The following is a 22,790-nucleotide window of genomic DNA, read 5'->3' as shown; positions in this document are numbered from 1 at the left end:
AGTATGATATGTTGTTTTGGTATAATCTCATTCATGTTTAATGTACTAATACGGTCAACATCTAGTCATCATTATCTATATTGAATAAGTGATGTGTTGGAACTCGGGAGTTGGGCTCCTGTTCGACCCCCGATTTTCAAGGCGTTACACCACCGATGTGGAAAGACTATAGAAAGAAGTTGCTGCATAAAACCGAGTACTACACACTAGAACAAATCCAGAAACACCTAATGATTAAGGAAGAATCCCGTAACCGCAACAAAAAGAATGATAACGGGAATCCCTTGTCCAAGGTACATGCAGTAGAGAATACCAATAACAAGAATCCCGAGAAGGACGATCCCTTTATACTTAAATAAAGGGAAATTCAAGAAAAACACTCAAAAGAAGAACGGAAAGTTCAAAGGCCCATGCCATGTCTGTAGAAAAACCGAGCACTATGCTCAAGTATGCCGATATCGCAAATCTAAAAAAGAGGTAAGTGCAGTAGAAGAAGGCGATATTGTGGCTATGATCACTGAGGTGAATGCCATCCAAGGCATAGTTTCAGGTTGGTGGTATGATACCGCCGCTACAGTACATGTGTGCTACAACAAATCAGCCTTCAAAACCTATGAGGAATTGACCGATAGTCAAGAAGTCCAAATGGGTAATGAAGTCCAATCGAAAGTCGTCGGCAAAGGAACTGTCGAACTGATATTCACCTCTAGGAAGAAAGTTATTCTGACTAATGTACTGCACGTCCTAGACATGAGGTGAAACTTAGTTTTTGGGGATCTTCTGGGTAAACCGGGCATTAAGGTGGTGTACAAGTCAGGAAAACTGATTCTGTCCAAAAATGAGAATTTTGTCGGAAAGGGATATGCTTGTAACGGAATGGTTAAGTTTTCTCTGAATGAAAGTAACACTTCTGCGTATATGGTTGAATCTGTTGGACTGTGGCATGATAGACTAGCCCATATAGGGTATAATACATTGAACTTCATGACTAAGAATGGTTTCATCTTATATACAGATAATGAAACCGATAAATGTGAAGTGTGCATACGATCTAAAATGACAAAGAAACATTTTCCAAGTGTTGAAAGATCTTCTCAAATATTGGATCTTGTGCACAGTGATATCTGTGAGTTAAACGACATTCTTACTCGTGGAGGTAAACGGTACTTCATGACCTTTATAGATGATTGTTTTAGATATGTGTATGCTTATCTGTTAAAGAGCAAAGATGAAGCATTGAACATATTTAAAATATATAAAGTAGAAGTAAAGAATCAACTAAATAAGAAGATAAAAATTCTCCATAGTGATAGAGGAGGAGAATACTTCTCAAATGAATTCGATAACTTCTGTGAAAAACATGGACTGATACATCAATATACAAAGTCACACACACCTCAACAAAATGGAATAGCTGAAAGGAAGAATAGAACATTAGTAGAGATGATCAACTCAATGATGATAAAAGCAAAGTTACCACTAAGTCTATGGGGTGAGGCACTGCTTGCAGCATGCCATATAATAAATAGAATTCCGTTTAAAAAATATAAAATATCTCCATATGAAACATGGAGAGGTAGAAAACCTAACCTAGGATATCTTAAAGTGTGGGGGTGTCTTGCATACTGCAGAACTCCTGATCTAAAAAGAACTAAGTTAGGACCAAGAGCTATTAAGTGCGCCTTCGTAGGGTATGCACAAAATAGTAAAGTTTATAGACTTCTAAACGTAGAGTCTAATACAATAATAGAATCAAGAGATGTTGAATTCTTTGAGAACTTATTATCTTTGGAGTCAAAGTATAATGAAATCCAAACTCCTAATAGAGAACCAGATAGCACAACTCCACGGGTAGTAGAAGCTCCTATTAAACCTCGTAGGAGTCAAATAACATGAATAGAGAAGAGTCTAGGAGGTAATTACATAAACTCACAAAACATCATTTTTCATCTTCTGGAAGTAGATAGAGAAAATGTTATAAGACAAATACCTATAGTAATGAATATAGAAGATGATCTTATAACATATAAAGAGGCTATATCCTTAAGAGACTCAACTTTCTATAAAGAAGCCATAAACAATGAAATGGAATCCATAATGTCAAATCAAACATGGGAACTAGTTAACTTACCTCTAGGTTCTAGACCCATAAGTTGTAAGTAATATTTAGGAAGAAATATCACACTGATGGGACTATCCAAACCTTTAAAGCTCGACTAGTAACTAAAGGTTTTAGACAAAAAGAAGGGATATATTATTTTGATACATACTCTCCTGTAACTAGAATAACAACCATTAGGATATTATTTGCGCTAGCTTCCATACATCATCTTCACATCCATCAAATAGATGTAAAGACCGCATTCCAGAATGGTGACTTCAATGATAAGGTATACATGAAACAACCGGAAGGTTTCGTTCTACCAGGAAATGAAAACAAAATATGTAGATTAGTTAAATCTTTGTATGGATTAAAACAAGCACCAAAACAGTGGCATGAGAAGTTTGATTCCAAAATACTATCTCATGGTTTCATGCATAATGTAGCTGACAAATACATATATTCTAAAGTAGATGGTAGTGATATCATTATTATTTGTTTGTATGTTGATGACATGTTAATAATAAGTAATAAAATAGAAGGTGTGACTGAAACAAAGAGGTTTTTATCTTCCGTATTTAAAATGAAGGATCTTGGACAAGTTGATACCATCCTAGGTATCAAAGTTAAAAAACATTATGGGGGTTATGCTTTGTGTCAATCTCATTATATTGAGAAGATACTACACAAGTTTAATCATCTAAATATAAATGAAGCAAAAATCTCATTTAATCCAAGTATCAAAGTAAAAGAAAATACTGGAAGAACAGTTGCACAATTAGAATATGCGAGTGTTATAGGGAGTCTTATATATGCTATGCAATGCACTAGACCTGATATCGCATATACTGTGAGTAAACTTAGTAGGTTTACTAGTAACCCCAGTACTGAACACTGGAATGTAATTAGTAGTGTACTTGGTTACTTAAAAACAACCAAATACTTATGACTATTTTATTTAGAGTTTCCTGCTGTATTGATAGGATATACCGATGCGAGCTGGATATCGAGTGCAGGGGACAACAAGTCTACTACAGGGTGAGTATTCACCCTACGAGGTGCAGCTGTATCTTGGGAATCCAAAAAACAGACTTGCATAATGCGCTCGACTATGGAGTCTTAATTTATAGCCTTGGCTGCAACAGGCAAAGAGACTGAGTGGCTAAGGAATTTTCTATTAGAAATTCCTTTCTGTGTAAAGCCTATATCAGCTGTGTCACTACATTATGATAGTGAAGCCACATTAGCTAGAGCCTATAACGACACATATAATGGAAAGTCTAGACATATCAGTCTTCGACATGATTATGTCAAACAATTGATTCGAGATGGAATCATTGTTATTTCCTATGTGAAATCAAGCAATGACCTTGCAGATCCTTTTACTAAACCTCTACCGAGAGAGGTAGTAAAAGCTACATCTAGAGGGATGGGATTGAAACTCTTCAACCAAAGTTCTACCAGTGATGTTAACCCAACCTAAAGTAAAAAAATCTCTAATTTTAAGTTTAATGGATAAGAACAAGTCACTGATATGTGAAAAGTTTTCAGCATTAAATTATAAAGTTTCATCCATAATAGATAAGTGCTGAATGTTACGAAAGAGGGTTGAGTCTTAAAACTCTTAATGAAATCCAGTTTATCAAGTGTCTTATAGTAACGGAGACACTAAAAGAATTTCACTTATATGAACGTAGAGATGGTGCCGTTTCTTATGAGAGTTAGGAGTTCTCTCTCGGGATCGTTCACGAATTAGGATAAGCACATGACCATTAATTGTGCTGAGCAAGATTGTGGGAACTCTAACAAACACATAACTAATATGTGTGTGATTTCTCCGACTCTATTATCTAGGAATAACTGGTTCAACGCTACGGCTACTAGTCATTTCGACAGAGTTTTGAGATATTTACACTAAGAAAAAATTAAAATCAAAAGATATCTTTCTTTATGCATATAAGCTGATTATTCTGGCAGAAATGTTTAATCGAGAAAATATATTTTTATAAAAATCAAGTGGGAGATTGTTACAAAAAATGTTAATTTTATATAAAATATATATTAAAATAAATATAATATAATATATAAAGTGTTTGAAAAATACCTTTTGGAGTTTTTTAAGAATAGTCCTACATGAGAAAGGGAAGAGAAGAAAAGGTGGTTTAAATGAAAACAGTGAAGTACCTTATTATTTACTCACATATTTCATGGACCACATGGGCGCTCGCGCTTGGGCACGGGCTCAGTCTCGGTCTCGGTATTGGTCACGGGCTCGGTGCGAGGGCGTGAGCATATGAGGCAGTGTGGTTGTAGAGGCGCTAGTGGCGCACTTTACACGTGCGCATCGTGTCACAGAGGGTCGCTCCCTTGCGAACCGGAGTGAGAAGTGTGCGAGTCGCGGTGTGACTAAGTGGCTAAGGCAGATGGCTGCTCCCTTCGCAAACCGGAGCAAGACGTGTGCGACTAAGTGGCTAAGGCAGATGACTGGGTAAAGGAGAGACTAGAGGAATGAATGAGAGTCTTCCAGAATATATAGAGGCTTGAAAAAAGAGCTGTTGAAGAAAATCTGTAATAGCTGTGCCATAAGTGCAGGGTCTAACTGAAACTGCTACATGGCTAGCCCAACAGCTAGAAAACGGCTAGCTGTTGTTTTGCAACAGTCAGCATGCAGCAGATTAATGGCGCATGCACAACAGTCAGAAAACGGTTAGTTTTCTCCAACAGCCAGAAAACGGTCATGTGATTTATTTCTCTAGACCATAACTCTCAGCCACCATAGCTTATAAAAAGAGGGCCTGGATGAGTTTCCAAACAATCTCACAACTCAATCCAGTACTACCATATGAATTGAGACAGTCCACTACTTCTCTCTCTATACTTCAGTAATTCCAGCAAGATAGCAATGATTAAACCTTTGTAAGAAGAACAGATCAACGGTGTGGTCTAGAACGGTTCAACTGAACCAGTGGCTGAAGACTTGACCAGTGCAGTGGTCTAAATCACAATTTTCTTCTTTTTCTTTCTTCTGGAATTTTTCTTTTATTGTATTTCTGTTAGACTGAGTGTAATAGAGTTCCAATAGGTGAGCCTTCGTGTTTGCTAAACGCAGACCCACACCAGGCTCGTCGTATTCCAGAAGCAGTTTGCCTGTAACCTATCAACATACTCAATTCACTTGAGTAGGGGCAAATAACACTTTAAGAACAAAGTTTCAGACGTGCTTCAGCTTGTCTATATTTCAAATTTATTTACAATTTTCAGTTTTCACATTATACAGAAATTATATTAATCTATATAATTTCTAAAATCACGTGAAGTCGCACCTATGTAATTTGGAGCCCACGGGAGGATTCGGTCGATATCATGACTAGTGAAATGTGGGGCATGAATTTTATATGACCCGTAGTGGTGATTGGAAGAGCCGCGTGATTTTCTCTGCAGCATGCTAAAAAAATGAAGCCCACACAACATACAGCTTGGATCCTGCATTTATTTGTCACATTAACACACGTGCAAGAGCAATCCTGTCAACACGTGTAACCATGGCAAGGCCACATTAACACACGTGTGAGAGCAATCCTGTCAACACGTGTAACCATGGCAAGGCAGTGTTTGCCGCTACACCCTCAACCAAAAGGGAAAGGATTCGGTGCGGCCCGGGACTCACCCAAGATTGTGCGGCCCTTGTTGTGGGGCCATCTTTACGGATGTATTATATATCCACACCATTCATCCGTTGTTCCAGATCCTTCTATCGCATAATCCCCAAAACAAAGTAGATCCAAATAATCAGGTGGACCATAACATTGGAAAGTTGTGATTGACCATTAACAACTTATAATGAGACACGACAGTTTTGGGTAAAGCTAACGTTTTCTTCTCTCCCTTAATCTATATTTATGTGACTTTAAACCTTACATAAACATTACGGCGGGCCAGCAGTATGGTCCACCTGAGATTTTAATCTACTTCAGTTATGGACCAATGAATTAAAGTGATCTGAGAAAACGGATAGACGGCGTGGATTTAGAATACATACAACAAGGTGGGCCCCACGGTAAGGGCCGCACCATCTTGGGTGTGACCGGTGCCGCAACTAATCCGCTCTAACCAAAACAACAGATTCCGTCATGCCATTTGCGCTTAAGCGGTTATAGATGTGAGTAGGAGAACGCGTATTACACGTGACACACGTACGAGTGATCTGGTCCATACAATTCCTAAATCGACTATCGTCACCATCTCTGATGGGTAAAAACAGTACGTTGAATCCAGTCCGTCGGTGATTTTCTTTCTTTCTAACAATCCACTTTCCTCATGCAAGTGTGCTTTCCTGAGGATTGGATTGTCCTGATGAATGGCCCAAGGAATTTTCAGCACTAGGCCCACTTAATGATGGCCCGGATATCTCACAACAGCCACGATATGGCACGCGTCCCACGATTCAACTCTTCAATTTCACCTGCGCGAATTCCGTAGCATTCTATTTAAAAAAAACAAAAAGCCCGCCGAGACGGAACATCGGCGCAAATTAGCAAAATGCCCAAGCTCGATAATTTGAAAATATCGTAGCCGAGAAGATAGTTTAAATCCGAGAAGGCGTTGCCAAAACAGCCATAAAAAATGAAAAAAACGAGATTAAAAAATAGAAAAAAAAACACCTGATGTGGCGGTATTCGGATAAAGGAACAATAGGGTCGTACGCATCAGCAAATCTGCTGCACATGGTCCGTTACACGTGTGGCTACTTTTAGATGATCCAAACCGTTAATATGATGGGACGCACAACTGAAGAGGACCGAGAAAGAAATCTACAGGATTAGATATTCTAGCCTTTCGATCAAAGGCACACAAAAAAGGTTCGTGAGACGTCCGTTTTTAAGAAAGGAAATATTTCAATGATAAAATTTCTCAGTTATCAAAGTGTTGAAATCCACCAACGTATGAGATTATTTTTTTCTTGTGAATCAATAGACATGGCCATCAGATAAACGGTTTGGATCGTTGAAATATATACCCAGTTGTACGGAATTGTACCCGACATCACCGTAGATGCTGATGAGCAGGACCCTGGAATCCCTCCTTGGGGGGATACAGAATCCTCGACCCCAGGCATTTCATTGTACACTCGGGTTTTCTGTTCTGACAAAGGGGACTCATGATCCAGTGATCCAGACCATTGATCTTCTGGACTTCAACATGGATGGAGAACGTTTCCCCCTTACACTTAAAGATAAATTTCCGGAACTTGTAAAATAACAAAGATCCACATTCAAATGAAAGAAAGCGGAAGATCGGTGGCCATGATACTCCGTCAATGGTCAAAATGCAGTGGGATAATCTATAGAAAAGAAGTGATGGATAGGATTCTCTCATGGGTTTAGATAGATAACTGTTCTGGTGGCAGTATATGGATGGACCCGATCGGTACATCACAATGCCACGTGTCCCGTGAAGAGATGGTTCTACCGTATCACGCTTCTCCCGACTCTACTGTATCATCTGTGTACTGTCACTGAGGCGGGAGCGGCTTAGGCGCAGCCCCGGCCTCACCCAAGACGGTGCGGCCCTTACCGTTGGGCCCACCTTGATTCATTTATTATATATCCACACCGTCTATCATTTTTTCAGATCATTTTATTAAATAATACCAAAAATTAAGAATATCCAAATCTATTTGGACCATACTATACGAAACAGGGGTGATTGAATGACCTACCATTAAAAACCTCCTAGGGCCCACCGTAATATTTGCTTCTTTTTTTTTCCATAAAAACAGTTGATAAGTCACATAAACCTGGATGAGGGAAAAGAAAAAACAAATACGAGCTTGATCTAAAACTTGTGTGGCCCATTAACCGTCAATCGCCACAATTTACTATGGTATGGTGCACCTGAGAATTGGATTTGCTTTATTTTTGGAATTATTCTCTAAAATTATGTGTAAAAACGGATGGACGGAGTGGAAATAGAATAAATTCATCATGGTGGGCCCCACGGTAAGGGTCGTACCGTCCTTGGTAGGATCAGGGCCGCAAGTAATCCGCTCCGGACTGGTACTCGAGCCGAGGATTCTACCATTTCTCCAGGGATATATAAGGGTTTCCTCATACAGGAAGAAGATCTGGTGGGCCAAAATCGCTTTTCTGGGCCAAGCACAGGTCTCCCATCGCATATACACCGAGAGAATGGAGTAACGCCAGAGCTTTTCCGCTTCAAAATCACTCCTATCTTTTCAACCAGGTAAGCCGTCAAATCTCTCCTTTTCTCTCCACGATATCTCCTTCTCCTTTTCCGTGTATATTTATATCACAAAACCCTAGTTCATGGAGGAAATGCGTATTATAAGACTATACACTATCTTTCGGTGTATGTTCTTCAGCTTCGTCAGTTATAACTGCTATTATCTACATTATCTTCAATGCTCTTTTCTTTTCTTTTTTCTGGTGCAATGTTCGATGGCAATCCCGTAATAATCTGGAAATGCCGGCGAGTTTTTTTCCGTGCTTCTTTGATCCTGCATTGTGATAGTTTTTCCACGATTTTCTTCTGAAAGTCGACCGTTGTGATGTTTCGTCGTTTTTGCTACTTGCGGGCCCCACATTGGGATCTGTGCCGTTCATCTCGTTGGTCCTCCTGTGGATTTCTCCTGGCCCGAAAATCAGGCGGTTCTGTGATCAGATGGGGCGTGGTTTTGCATTGTGATGTGGACGGTTGGAAACGATTGACTGACTGATTGTTTGTCTTGCACGTGTGGCTTAACCGATGACCGAACAATCTTGATCCCTCCGGCCGCTGCGTATACCTGGTGTGGGGTCCACCCAATGAATGGCCTGGATCTCGCACACGTGTGCTACATTGTCATGCATGGTCGTAATGGGGCTTGTCGATGAATCATCTTAATATCCCAGTCCGTGGAATTAGTCTAGTTGGGGGCTTCTAGGTTCTTAGGGCATGTCAGGTCGCGGGAGATGATTGCTTGGTACCGAATGCATAGATGCTTAGCATAGTTACACCTGTGCATTCTTTCTTTCTTCTTCTTCTTCTTTTTTTTTTTTTATAAATTTTTTTAATTTTTAATTTTAAATTTTAAATAAAATAAAATCATTGAGCTATGTGATACCACTGCTGCTGTTGTTTGCATTGGATCATAGGTGTTAATACATGTTAGCGGAGTTGTGGGTATGCTATTATGTTGGGCTGTAGATGGCCTGAGCCTACTCAAAATTATGGTTTTGGTTAGTTGGGCCCCGGCCCATTGACGGCACTAGTAATATATGAGGTTTTTGTAAGCAGCGTTGTCCTAGTTTTGATTGACCTGATTGTTTCTGACCAGCAGCTCCGTAATGCGCTTGGTGCCTCAATGCACTCTAGATGCTTGTTCATAGGCTTTGAGAGCTATTTTGGTTCTTAGGTGGAGCAGCTCGACATCTTTTGGAGTTTTCTAGACAAAAAATAAATGAATAAAATGAGAGAGAGAGAGAGAGAGAGAGAGAGAGAGAGAGAGAGAGGAGTAAGAAGAACAAGAAACCGCTAGGTTGAGAGTGGCACCTATGTAAAAAAGAAAATAAAAGAAATCATTTGAAGATATACTTAGAAGAAAAGGAATCATTTGGAGGTGCCAATCCATTTGAGAGAGGTTGCATGTGGAAATGGTCCTTTTCCACATGGACAATAAGGTTAAAATAGATTTGGATGCTTGATAAGGATGTATCGATGTTGTACAGCTGCCAAGTGCAAAAGGTGAACTATATATGAACTCTACAGAAAGAAAAAAAGAAGAAGCTGAAACATATATTGATTTAGATAATTAGAATGGGAACCTGGCCGGTTAATAGAGGATGGTAGATGTCTGGTGGGCGGCCAATCATAGAACTTCTGCCAATCTACCATTTAAAAGCTGAACCACATTTTTTTGGGACAAAGGTTGAGCTGCTGCTACTGATGATGATGAAGATCATGATCTAGAGTCGGAAACCTAGCTTCTTTATATAGGCTTGGGTTCGTCGACTACAAGTCATTCCAAGCAACATCAGTTGGAAAGGTAAGAATTGTGACCTTTCATGGATGGTGCCTTTGGAATCAGAAGAGTTCACAAAAGGCAGTGGATATGATGTGTTCCATACAAATTGTAATTGAGATAACCATCTCCATTCATTTTTAATTTGGGGCAAAGTTGTGCAAAAGTGGGAACCCACGACCCACGTAATTCTATTTCTGTTTCCCTAGCCACTCCAGAGGCATAGCAAGTTGGTTCTGGCAAGATGCTGAACCAATTAAGATTTCAGATGATGTTCAAACAGTTCATAAGATCAATAAGTTTGGGGTTGACAATCTCAGAATGAAAGGAGCTCCTTGTTTTTACAAGGTAGGTTTCCGCTCTTTATTGCGTATAGCAGCTACTTTCGCCACTATCTGTTCTTGCATTGCTGTCAATGGAAGATATTTATGCAAGAGGAAAGGTCAATGCAAGAATTGTGTTATAACAGTCCATGACATTCTTGTGTTGTTGTCTATGGCCAGTCGATGGCAGATGCTTGTTCATGGATAAACAACCATTAGGGACAAGTATGAGGTGTATTTTCTCTTTGGTTGGAGTGGCTTAGCATAGGGTATTGAATGCCAACTATGGTGCCTGGATACGGGTACTGATGCAGAGACAAATATGGGGATGCAACTCCATTATTCAAAAGTTTAAGGATACAGATTAGGATATCCTTTCTATCAAGCTGTTTGTATTGAGTTTTATGATTTCTACTTGAAATATGGCAATTCTATTTAGTTTTATCGAATGAGCTGTTTTTAATCTTTCCTGTGTGTGCAATCTTAAATGAAATTATTATGTTTACAATTTTTACAAACAAACACACATGTTGTGGCAAGAATGAAGGAAAATGGTCAGATTTTCAAAAAAAGAAAAAGAGAAAGAAAAAAGAAAAAAAAGGAAACTAACACAAGAGGATGCGTTAAAACATTTCCTACGAGTGTTCTAGACTATCCATGCCATTATCTATATTGTTTCGTCCCGACATGATACGTTGAGAATATACGTGTTTGGTGCCATAGAAATGCCAATACCCTTATTGTGAGGTGAATGCACAAATCATTTCTTCCCGTGTGTTAACCTTTTATGTCCATTTTTAAGTTCGGACCTTTGAACCCCTGCCAGCATCTCTTGCACTCAGCTGATACATTTCTCACACCTGAAGTTGCCAATCCTTAGTTGCATGAACCTTCTATCAAGGCTTTGCTCTTGCTTCGTGTTGTTCTTTGGATCTCCACTTCTATTTTATTGACTTGGTAAATTTTCAAATAGATGCTTCCCCAATCCAGCACTTGATTCTGTTGCTCTCTAGTTACTACCTGCAACACTTTGTGCAACTATATGCAGTCCCTACAGCGGTGTGCCTCTTAATACCCATAGGCCAATGTGCCTAGGTGGATTATCCATAGCAAGGGCCGTAGGATCATGTCAACACTTAGTTTTCATAGTCATCTCGTTATTGCTTTGTTGGCTTGCTATTAAGTTCCCTGAAAATATTATAGAAAAATTAGTAGTAAATGCTTCATCTCTTTGAGATTCCTTGTTGTGGGTTTCCATTGATCTCCTTCATGTTATCCTTTGCCAATTACAGACCCTTCATGTTATCCTTTGCCAATTACAGAGCTTATGGCCATAAAAATAGGAATTAGCTTATTCTTATATTCATGGTCCTTGGATTGTTGAAAGAGATTCTAAAATGCATAATTTGGGCCAATTAGAAGTGTTTGGCTCCATGGAGTCAATTTTATCTCCTTTAGGCAAGTTAGGCAAGATAAATTTTGCCTTGCAAAACTTTTTCGCTTAGTAAGATGTTTCTAGGCACTCATTGTTCACTTTTTATGTCTTTACTTCCAATATCAGCAGTGGCACAGCAGGCTGATGGGAAGGGTCCACCCAAACATAGGCACCTTCAATTTAAGCACGAAAACACAAAGAAAGTAGAAGAGATTAAGAGAACCTTTGATGCTTGTTGAATGATTTTTCAACTGATATGTCGTCCCCTCTTTGGATACCGAGCACAAATCTAGAAATTTGTTTCAATTCAAAGGTGCCTTCATACTACTCATGCTGGCCCCTTAAATAAGCTTTAAAATGTACATATAAGGCAGACCATAATCTCATCGACAATCCATGACTTATTACAAACGTGGAAAAGAAATTTTTCAAAAAAATGATAAGAATGCATTTAAGAATATTTGACTAATGGATTATTGCATAGCTAGCTGATTGATTTCGCTAGCTAGTTACCTAAATAGGAAGCTTAGGCCTCCTTATTTATGTGCCAGCGGTTGGGCTTGGGCCTGGCCTATGGATCCTAGGCCCAGTTCAGCCTGCATCACACAGCCTTGATGGATGGTTGTATTTTACCCCTTTTCCAATAAAGCTTCAGGGTTTCCAATAAAAAAAACTTGATATTATCCTAAGCTCATCATCAATCACATTCATCTCTTTTTCCACAACAAGCAAACCAACATTCTTTCAGCAAAGGTAAAAGGATTTCATAGTGACTATACATGTGAAAGGATCTACCCGGATAGCAACTCTAGTGATGGGAAGACCTTTCATCACCCATCCCTACACTTCCCCTGTGCACCAGGAAGCATGAAGATGAGGAGTGAGTTGGGCAGGATCTCCCCTCTTGTGAGACCGTCAGCTCCTCTGCCTCTGCCTGCTGACCCACCTCGCCTCCCCTGCCTTGGTGCTTAACAGATTGCATATCATTCCACACCATTGCACTGTTTAGAAACATCATGGCAGCACTGGTGATTCGCTTCTATGGATGTTAGTGCCATTGCACACTAAATTATATACATTAATAGGTTTTTTGCCCTTTTATTTGTAAAATATTGGCCAGTTTGTATTCTTTATTTCCTTTGTTCTGAATTTTATTTGTAATCTATTTTCAAGTTTAAGTCCTCTAACTTGTTCTTTTTTTCTTGTTCCTGTTGGTTGTTTGGTTTTGCTTTCTTGTAGTCTCTTCACTTCTTTCTAGCATGGGTTCTGGAGAGAGAATCAGGAATGATCATAAGAATGGGGAGAAGATTCATCAGAATAGGACCATTTGTTCCCATTCTTTCTCAGATCTGTCCCATGTTTCGCCAGCAATATTTGTCTACCTTTTGAAAGAAAGTTATGTACATGGTAATATTTTCGTTACTGATAATCTTATTTGAAGGAAGTCATGTGCACATTACCACCTTTCTATGGCCCAGTTGAAGTCCAGTACTTGGCATAATTTACCTTCTATTTAAAAAATAAATAAATAATTCCCAATGCAAGAAATATTTTAACTTCTCCTGGCCTATTAGAAGTAGCCTGTATACCATCAAAAGTTCACATTGTTGGTTTGGTTTGGTTTGGTTTGATGGAGCCACCGAAGTGGCTATATAGAGAATGCAATTTGGACATGAACACATGTTGGTGTAAACATGGAAATGGCCATGTGGGCTGTCAAAACGGTAGCTTTAAGAAGTGAGACGCACCAAGACATACGTGCATATATTTGAAATAGAAATGCTCCAGTGCTCTCAGAGCGCTATAAGCTATGGTCTCCTCGTTGCATTTGGATGCCTAGCCATTTCAATCGATTGAACTGTCCATTATGTTCAGAACACATTTCATGGGCTACCATACAAAAAACACATTGATTGGATCATCTAATCCATCCTTAATTTATCCTTATTTTTCTTTCTTTTTTTGCGGCCATCCGTTTCCCAAGCCATGGATGGGATGGTTACTGTTGCCTAACAAAAGAGTGCTTCTTTAGAATCATAAACAATCAATTATGATCCTTAAAAAATAGATGAATTGAATTGTTGATTGGACCTATTTTGTGTAAAAGATCCTGAACGTCCATTTTTTAGGCCATTGATCAAATTGCTAATTTGTTAGATCAGTGTTATGTTTTCATGGTAGGCCATGAAGTATTCATTAGTCCTAATGAACTGTCTAGATCAATGGATTGCACTGTCTAAGTTCCAAATGCAACTAGCAGCACTGTAACATAGTGCTTTGAGAGCACTGAAGCATTTCTCTTTAAAATAATAATATTATATTTTAGTTTTGTATTGTGATTCTTTATATGTTAGAAATCCCGAAATTAAGTAACAGCAATAACAACAACAACAGTATAACAGTAAACTATGTATAAAGAAATATCCCTAAAAGATAAATAGCAAATAAATAAGTATTAGTTTTTTTATATGATCCATGTTTTGGAGTGTTGGATTGTTGTGGACCTGCACATGTTGGCATTGCACGTGTTCTACGAAGTGCCATGTCCTTGTTACATAGATAGAGATTTGTTTAGGTTCTCCTTTACCATTTATTTGTGAAACATATGTGATGTATTTTATCTTGTTATTATTGATTATGAAGTTATTCAAGTAAAAATTGCAGCTTCTTAAGTTGTCAACCAAACATATTTTTTCGCTCATAACATTTGCTTCCGTTGACAGGCACACATAAGGCAACTTTGAAGTTCCGCATTCTCCAGCAACAAGTCTTGCAAGCGTTGCAGCATCGTCCCCAGCCTGGGCCTGCTACTTTTGTTGTTCATTGCCTTTACCTTCTGCCTTTATATGGACCTCCATATGCAGAGGGCTTTAGTCACTTATTGATGTCTTCCCTTCGTCGTTTGCAAAGTGCCCAAAGAACACCTGCAGATTCTTCTCAAGCAAAGAGTCTAGCTGCACAGTTATTTCTCGATGTCCTCACTTGCTTTGTCATCCACGAAGAACGCATTCTTGTAAAGCTGCTTGAAAATTTTGAGCTTGGGTTGAAAGACATTGCAGAAGTTATATGTGGTTCGGAGGTGAACAATGGGGGTATAGACATAGCAAAGGCATGCGTTGAACGATACATCTTCGGGTTTATAGAGTCCCAATCTTACATGACAGCTGTCACTCTTTTAGAGCATTTTTCCATCCGCCAGTCTGGCCAATCTTTTTTGCTTAGAATGTTGCAAGACAATCAATTTAAAGCAGCTGAGAAATGGGCCACATTCATGGGAAAGCCAATGATATGTGTGCTTGTTCAGAAGTATCTCGACTTGAAAATGTTAAAAAATGCGTATGAGATTATTAAACAAAACAATCTTAGGCAAGAATTTCCAGATGCATATCATCTGTACAAAGAAAGGTATTTGCAATTGCATCTCATATGTTTGTTTTTCAAGTCCTCACTTGGGAGTCTATTCTCATAAATTATTGACAGTTCTATAAAAATTTCATCACATTGCAGTTCTCTAAAGAAGCTTGCAGAAAAGGGATGCTGGGATGTTGCGGAGATTAAAACTAACAATGACAGACAACTTGTTGAGTACCTGGTAAGACGGAGCATTGTCGTTGGTATGGGGACATTATCATTCTGGTCTAGAGCTTAAACTTCATTTGGATTTAGTACTTCACAGTTATTTTTTGTGACTTTCATATCAACTATATTTGTAACCTTGTGATAATGTATATTTCAAAAGAAAAAGAAGAAGAAGTGATCTTGAGATACTATGCTATGTTTAATTGAATGTATGCTTTGTTTTGCTTGGCCAATCAACTTTCTATCTGGAGGGAATCATTTGATGATCCAAATATGGTGGCTCCATGGTGGATGGGAGGTACCCCAAAATCACCCCAATTGGATGATCCTACACTCTTGAGTAGGCCCCCATTTTGATGACTTGGCTTTGATTTAGCTGGTTGGGAAGTAAAGCAATTCTTTTATTTTGTGCTTTCTCTTTCAAGGACACCTAATCCAAACAAGTCTTAGTTAATGCCAGTTACTGTTATCTTGAATTAGTTAAGTAAATATTTTGCACTATTGCTTATTGTGATGAAGGTATATTTGGCTATGGAAGCTGGCTACACAGAGAAGGTTGATGAATTATGTGAGCGGTACTCCCTTAAAGGTTTTGTAAAGGTCACAGGTATATGAATTCATATTTGCTTCAGCCATTATATCTATGTTATCATGATTGTCATATTCTGCATCCCATTGCATATTTAACTGACACTAGATCTGATCTCCCATTTCAAAATGTTGGGTAGCAACAATAGTCCTCGGTTGTTTCTTTGGTGGCCAATCTAGGCCTTGGTTTCTTTAATTGAGTAGCAATCATGAGCAATTGACTAATATTTTAGATGTCCCCACTGGTGGGGCAACAAAATTAACCACAGTTACGTATTGATTAATTTAGTGGAGCCTTGTTTCATGATGACTTCCCAAAGTCAAATTAAGCCCATAAAGGTCTTCGACGTCTGGCATGATTAATATATTGTAAATAGGCAATTATCACACATCGGTTCATAAACAAATGTTATGACCATCACATTGGAAATTCTAGGGTCTGCTTAGATTGGTAACTTAAGCTGCCAGAGTCAAATGTATTTCTTCTAATTTGCAATTGACTGTATATTGGACTATTTGACATTTAAAAATTTAGCTTAATGGGTTCTCAGATTCTTTCATGTACATGGGTTCCAGTCCTTGCCTCAGTGGTAGACTCTGAGGAGTTTCAACACGAGGTCTTGGGTTCGAAACCCATAGGTGGTGAAATCCCACTATGGCGTGTGTGGGTGTGTGTTGGGTGCATGTGTAAAATAATAATAACAATAATAATAAGATTCTTTCATGTACACGATCAGGGGTCTCCATCCTGTCTAGCATGTAGGAGGTTATGCTTCAGGTCCATGCTTTCATGCATATGCAATCCAGACAATTTCTATAATGATGATGTGCATTAATTTATATAAAAAACATGTTTCTTTTTTGCTGTTTTTTAAATAAAATGTGAGTTTTTGTTTTTTTTTTTTTTAAGAAAAGAAAAGAAAAGGAAAAACTTATAACACCATGCCCTTGGCTTCTTGCTTTTTGACAAGTTAGAAGTTGGTTTGAGTTAGTTCTTTCTCCTGCATTTTTTATTCCTAGTTAGGTTGACTGGATATTGGTTTCATGTTGCTGTATGATACATGTGATGCCTTAGTTAATTTCACAGATTGTTTTGCTTTAAAATCATGATGCCTTACTGATGAAAATCTTGGATGTCTTCTAATTTCATCATATGTATGTGTGTTGATATAATTTCCACATGTAACAGGACCTGAAGCAAGCCCCCCACAGACTCGCTATTTGCATCTTACTGAATTGGTTATAGAAGATATTATATGGGTTGATGAAGTCGATGGCTTGCTTAATGCTACAAGCCATATTGAGAGATGTAAAGTTGTCGGCGTAGATTGTGAGTGGAAGCCTAATTATGAAAAAGGCAGCAAACCGAACAAGGTAATCCTAGATTTGGTCTTCACCAATGTGTTGAGACAGGCTTGGCCTCTCACCCTATTAATTTCCTTAGTGCCTGTTTGGGTGCCAATTAAAAATGAGTTCATGTCATTTTTTAAATTGTAATTATGTGTTAGAGATCATGATTGTTGGTTGTCAAGATTATTTTTAATCCTTACAAGAAAGAAATATAATCTCTAATATGTAATTACGATTAGCTAAAATGTGATGAACTCATTTTTAAGTGGCATGTATGTAATTAATTAAAATGAGATGTTCTCATTTTTAAGAGACACACTAACGGGTCCTAATTAGTTGTTTTTTTTTCTTTTTTGGAAAAGAACGAAGCTTTAGTAATCAATTCAATTCAATGAATGTCTAAGATTTTTATTGTTTTGTTCAAAAAGGTGAAAATTGGCAAAACTGTGACATGTATTAGGAGGAAGTGGAAAGTGAATTCATGAAACTTCCGCCTGTTGTAATGAACGCTTCTCAGTTATTATTATTATTATTATTATTTTCTGAAGGATGCTTCTCGGTTCTATGTAAGAACCATCACACTAGAAATGTTAATCTTTCTTTTGTGATAAACAAATTTTTTTATCCTCTTTTTCTTGAGTGGAACTGGTTGAAATGGTTTTCCTTTCCTGCCCAGTAGTCGTCCCTTTTTTTTTTTTGGTGAATGGATGCTCCAAACCATTTTGTTCAAGTATGTCATTTCCATCGCTAAAATATGCTATTTAAAAATGCAGCAGTGGAGAGATTTATTCTCTTTCGGTTGATATTTCATTCTTCACATGATAATATGAGCAAACCCATGATGCTTAGCTATGAATGTTCATCTAATGTCTGCCCTTTGACTGTCTTCTGGTAATTAACTATACAGGCATATCCATGTTACAGGTATCTATCATGCAAATTGCTTCTGAGAGAATGGTGTTTATCTTGGACTTGATAAAGTTATCAACAGACAAACCAAATGTCTTGGACGACTGCCTCAAACGTATTTTACGTTCTCCTAGGATTCTGAAACTCGGTAAGTATCTGAAGGCATCACTTACATAGGACCATTGTATCAACAGCTTGTATGTGTGTTCATTTGTCGGTGTGGACATGCATGTGGGCACATGGGCACGCATGGGTGTGCACGTGCATGTGGGCATATGGGCACATGCGTGTGTATGAAGTTTACTGAGCCTGCATGCCCATCCACATGCAGCCACATGTACGTATATGGCAAACATGTGCAAGATATGAGCTTTCCATCAAGTGAACCTGACTATTTGGATCTTCTGGCCTAAAAGTCTGGCCGTTTTACTCCTCAGGTGGGCCACACTGTGCAAACTAATTGATTGTTGGACAAAATTGTTTTAGCAGCCCCTTTATTTTGACTGTGACAACTTGAGTGAAACAGTCCGATAGTTTACCGAGAATATATAATGTGTCTGACCTGATGGAAATATCAGATCTTGCACACGTCTTCCGTATTGGTATGTGTGGTTCCATATGTTTTTGTATGCGTGGGTGTGTTCTTTCAGAGTGTGTGAGTGTGTTCTTGCAACCAATCATGTCTTCAATGATGAAGCAACAACATGGATAATGGCTCCTTTGTGATTTCTGCAATATGTAGGTTATAACTTGCAATGTGATCTCCAACAGTTGTCCCATTCGTATGGAGAGCTGGAATGCTTCAAGTATTATGAAATGCTACTCGACATTCAAAAAGTCTTCAATGAAACTAGGGGTGGTCTATCAGGGCTGGCCAAGGTACAAAAGAAGGGAAAAAAAAAAAAGAGAGAGAGAGAGAAAAAAAGGCTATACCCTGATCATCTGCCACTCTAAACTATCTTTTCATGCCTTATCTTTTATTTGATTTTCTTTCCTGGATCGTTAAAATAGCATTTTTTTATTTTATTTTATTTTATTTATTTTTAAAATCTTGGAAGGGTGATTAAAGTTGATTCTGTTTAAATCACAACTGATTTCATCATCACAATTCATTTGAATCAGTGGACATGATTTGTGGTTGTTGAACCAGAAAATTCTGGGAGCTGGTTTGAACAAGACAAGACGGAACAGCAACTGGGAGCAACGGCCTCTGAGTCAGAATCAGGTATATATTTCTAATATTTCGTTTGTACCTTTGATCTGTAAATTACATGGTTGGTAGCTGTCATCAAAATCTAGTTCTACCAAAGGCTTCTGAATCATAAACTTAATACACACCCACTTGCATGCTCACGCAAACTCCAGCAATCAAACATTGTTGGTACATACGGAATTTTGTAGAAACTTCATTGTCCTACACCCACTTGCATTTGTGCATGCATTCACATGGTACACCTTGTGGGTAAATTCATGCTGCCTTGGTATTCATTCACATTTCAAATAACCTGGTCATTATGCACTATTTTCTCGTGCACAGATTTCCCTGATGATGAATTTTTATTATATAAATCATGGGCATCACTCTAATCCACAGGGCTATTTGACATTCCAAGTCAATGGGCCATTTCATTCTTTTAACCCAACTGGTTGGCAATCACATTTTAAGGTGAAAACAGCGTCTAAGCAAACTTTCTTTGTTGACTTTGGAATTGACTAAACGCTGTGTTTGTGTTTTACAAATGCCACCATGAATTCACGGATGATTCCATTAATTTATATAGCTAATGTTTCACGATGATGGGAAAATTGTCCTGGAAATTTGTGAGCAATTAGTCTTTTCACGTGCAGCATGAATGCTAACAAGTCCCTATCTATGCATGTATGGATTTATGCATGTACATGGATATTCATGCATGTTGAAATCAAGTGAAGAGTCGAAAGTAGTCTTGAAAAGTCCGCACGTGTGTGCTTGACCAAATTCATTCTAAACCCATATTCTGGAAACTACAGTTCTTGTCTTTCATAGCGCCCTCCTATTAACTGCTGAAATAAGGGGCCTACAGAGAAAAGGGTCCTATCGCATTTCAGGCAGGTCCCTTGGCTTCCACCAAACATGAGGAGAGGACTGTGGTTCTCACGGGCTATCATTGTTTTCCTGTTCTGGAAAATATTAGGTTTCTCACGTCGAAGAGATCAAAAGAAATTCTCACTCTCTAACTCTGTATCAAGTGAATGAGAAGGGGTATTAAGTTGGGGTGATTTGCAGATGGAATATGCAGCTCTTGATGCTGCTGTCCTCATTCACATATTCCATCATGTGGGTGGCCAACCTCAGCCCATGGGTCTCACAGAGGAGCGTGCCAAAGTCGAATGGAAGTCTCATATTGTAAGTAGAGAAGCATGGTAGTATATGCTCAAATCTCCTGTGCCTTCTTCCACTGAGCCGATCCTCAACTCTCTTTCACAAATGTGCAGGTTTCCCACATGGGTAACACAAAACCACCCTTGAAGATGTCTAAAAGTTGAACAGTTTTGGAGAATGGGGTCCACGGTGCTTCACACAATCCAATTAAATCAGGTCACAATGCCTCATTGCTCTCTCATAGCTTAAAGAATCTCCTCTGTATATCCTTTTCATTCAAAGCTCATTGATGAAATGATAGTGGGGGCCATCGCAGATTTTGTTAACAAGTTTGAAAACGGTCGTTTTCGGAAAAACCACATCTTCCCATGTGAATCCCCCATGTGAATACATGCATGTAAATATTTTACATACACTGCTTTAGATGAAAAGGTAGTTGGGATGGCTATAGCTCTTTGAAAAGTACACTTTCTCATGCAAAGAAATGGAAATTATAATATGAGCTGCTGGTGTCTTTAAAGGAACTGAAACCATATTATATGCCTTCTGATTGCGACATCCCACTAGCCGTTTTTTTTTTTAATTATTATTTCTCAAAATGAATCAATTTGCAAAGATTACTAGAGGGTCTTTCATACACAGGTATTATACAATGCCTTTTGAAGAATCTCTATAGCACCTTCCTAATTCTTACTTTTTACAAGTGAGGCATTTGATTTAGGGGTCCAAATGGTTGATGTGAGGCTCCTTGCCATTGATGGCCCACACATCGAAAATCCCCAGTTCAAGCAAGATAGGGTATCTAGGCTTTTTCTGCTTGGATGTGAGCTGTAGCCGTTGTTCTTTTTGGAACCATTTATCTGTTGGATTCCTATTGATGGGTTGGGATTTTCCCATGTGGACGAGTTATTGGTGTTTGAGCTGTCCATATGGGGCCCATGGTATCATAATCTTTGGATCACTGAACTGTGGGCCTCACTTGTACAAAATGAAAACCTGTATGGTGCTATACAAACTCAAGACCTTAGTGCTGTATGATGCCTTTTCATGAAGTTGTGTTTTTAAATCCATGGTTTAAAAAAATCAAAACTCACCCAACTTGATGTCTAGTTGGGTTGGGTTGACTTGAAAGACTTAGTTCGACTTGACTCAATATTAAATATTAAACTAATCAATATTTAAATATTAATCTAGGATTCATATTTTATTAATATCTGATACTGAAAACAGTAAGAGTAAAAAATAGGCGAACAAAACCACACACTATAGTTTGCTGGCGATGCTGTGACCTTACTCGCTCGAGCTTTTACGTTGAGTGAATCAACCAAGTTGGTGAGCCGACTTGATGAGTCAGCTGGAGTGTGAACCAAGTTGAGCTAGTTCCATGACGACTTGGCTCAATTTCTGGCTGAGACGAGTCGAGTTGACTGGGTGAGTTTCAAGTGGCATCACATAGTTTTAGAACTGTGCTTCAATCTTCATTGATGCAGGTACCCTTTACTTCTACAGGGCAAAGCATGACAGTGGTGGGTAAATGATATGGGAAGATGCCTGAAGAATTTCCAGATTGGAAGATCCTAGCTATCTGGTCTTCTAACCTTTTCTGCTGAATGAATGGCGGACAGTTGTTTCTTTTTTCTTGATGTCTCTATCTTGAGTGCCACCAGTCCAAGGGTTAGGATCTTCCAATCAGGGAGACTTATGGAGCTTCCCCCCTCCATTGTGGGGCCCATTAGATCGAGGGTATGGATTATGGACTGGTGTTGAATTTATTTAAGGGGTAAAAAAGGCTCCCCCCACCTCCCATTTCCCAAGGGGTCCACCTGTGTGTTGTTTGAGTGACAACCGAAATGGAGTGCAGCTGGATAGAATGTTAGAGGGATGGATGGGGTCCCATGTTTCCTACCTACGGGGAGCTGGAGGGGGTCTTAGTTTGGTGGAAGCGGATTGCCTCCTGCCCCTGCCCGGACGGACTCGGTCCTGGCAGGGGCTCTGTGGGGCCCACCATGATGTGTGTGTTTTATCCATGCCGCCCATCCATTTTGCCAGGTCATTTTTAGGGTATGAGCTCAAAACTGAGGTAGATACAAGGCCAAGTGGATCACACAGGGGGGATTGAACTC

General features: G+C 38.9%; 1 protein-coding gene across 9 annotated transcripts; it reads left to right on the top strand.

The window, feature by feature from the left end:
* Positions 1-8,218: 8,218 nt before the first annotated feature.
* On the top strand, positions 8,219-22,439 carry LOC131225521 (uncharacterized). Of its 9 annotated transcripts, XR_009161381.1 has the most exons (12): positions 8,219-8,344; positions 13,119-13,286; positions 14,603-15,284; positions 15,387-15,471; positions 15,978-16,065; positions 17,236-17,420; positions 18,321-18,453; positions 19,048-19,184; positions 19,456-19,530; positions 20,572-20,691; positions 20,781-20,883; positions 22,177-22,439. XR_009161381.1 is itself a non-coding variant. In XM_058221055.1 (11 exons), the coding sequence occupies exons 2-11, from the start codon at positions 13,139-13,141 to the stop codon at positions 20,829-20,831; spliced, it is 1,704 nt and encodes a 567-aa protein (XP_058077038.1). In that variant the 5' UTR covers positions 8,219-8,344; positions 13,119-13,138; the 3' UTR covers positions 20,832-21,191. The 9 variants fall into 9 exon arrangements, 4 of the variants coding, with proteins under 4 accessions (XP_058077038.1, XP_058077039.1, XP_058077040.1 ...); XR_009161382.1 differs by lacking the exon at positions 20,572-20,691; XM_058221055.1 differs by lacking the exon at positions 22,177-22,439 and having other exon boundaries at positions 20,781-21,191.
* Positions 22,440-22,790: the final 351 nt, after the last annotated feature.

Source organism: Magnolia sinica, chromosome 14, assembly GCF_029962835.1.
Source record: "Magnolia sinica isolate HGM2019 chromosome 14, MsV1, whole genome shotgun sequence".
In the NCBI taxonomy this organism is placed as follows: domain Eukaryota; kingdom Viridiplantae; phylum Streptophyta; class Magnoliopsida; order Magnoliales; family Magnoliaceae; genus Magnolia; species Magnolia sinica.
Note: the sequence above shows the minus strand (reverse complement) of the source record. Positions and strands in the feature narration are given on the sequence as shown.

Bases quoted from the DNA above. Each gene is read 5' to 3' on its own strand.
- LOC131225521 (XM_058221055.1), top strand. From the start codon at position 13,139: ATGGGTTCTGGAGAGAGAATCAGGAATGATCATAAGAATGGGGAGAAG. The intron at 15,285-15,386 runs GTATTTGCAATT...ATCACATTGCAG, and splicing joins TATCATCTGTACAAAGAAAG to TTCTCTAAAGAAGCTTGCAG. The intron at 15,472-15,977 runs GTAAGACGGAGC...ATTGTGATGAAG, and splicing joins GACAACTTGTTGAGTACCTG to GTATATTTGGCTATGGAAGC.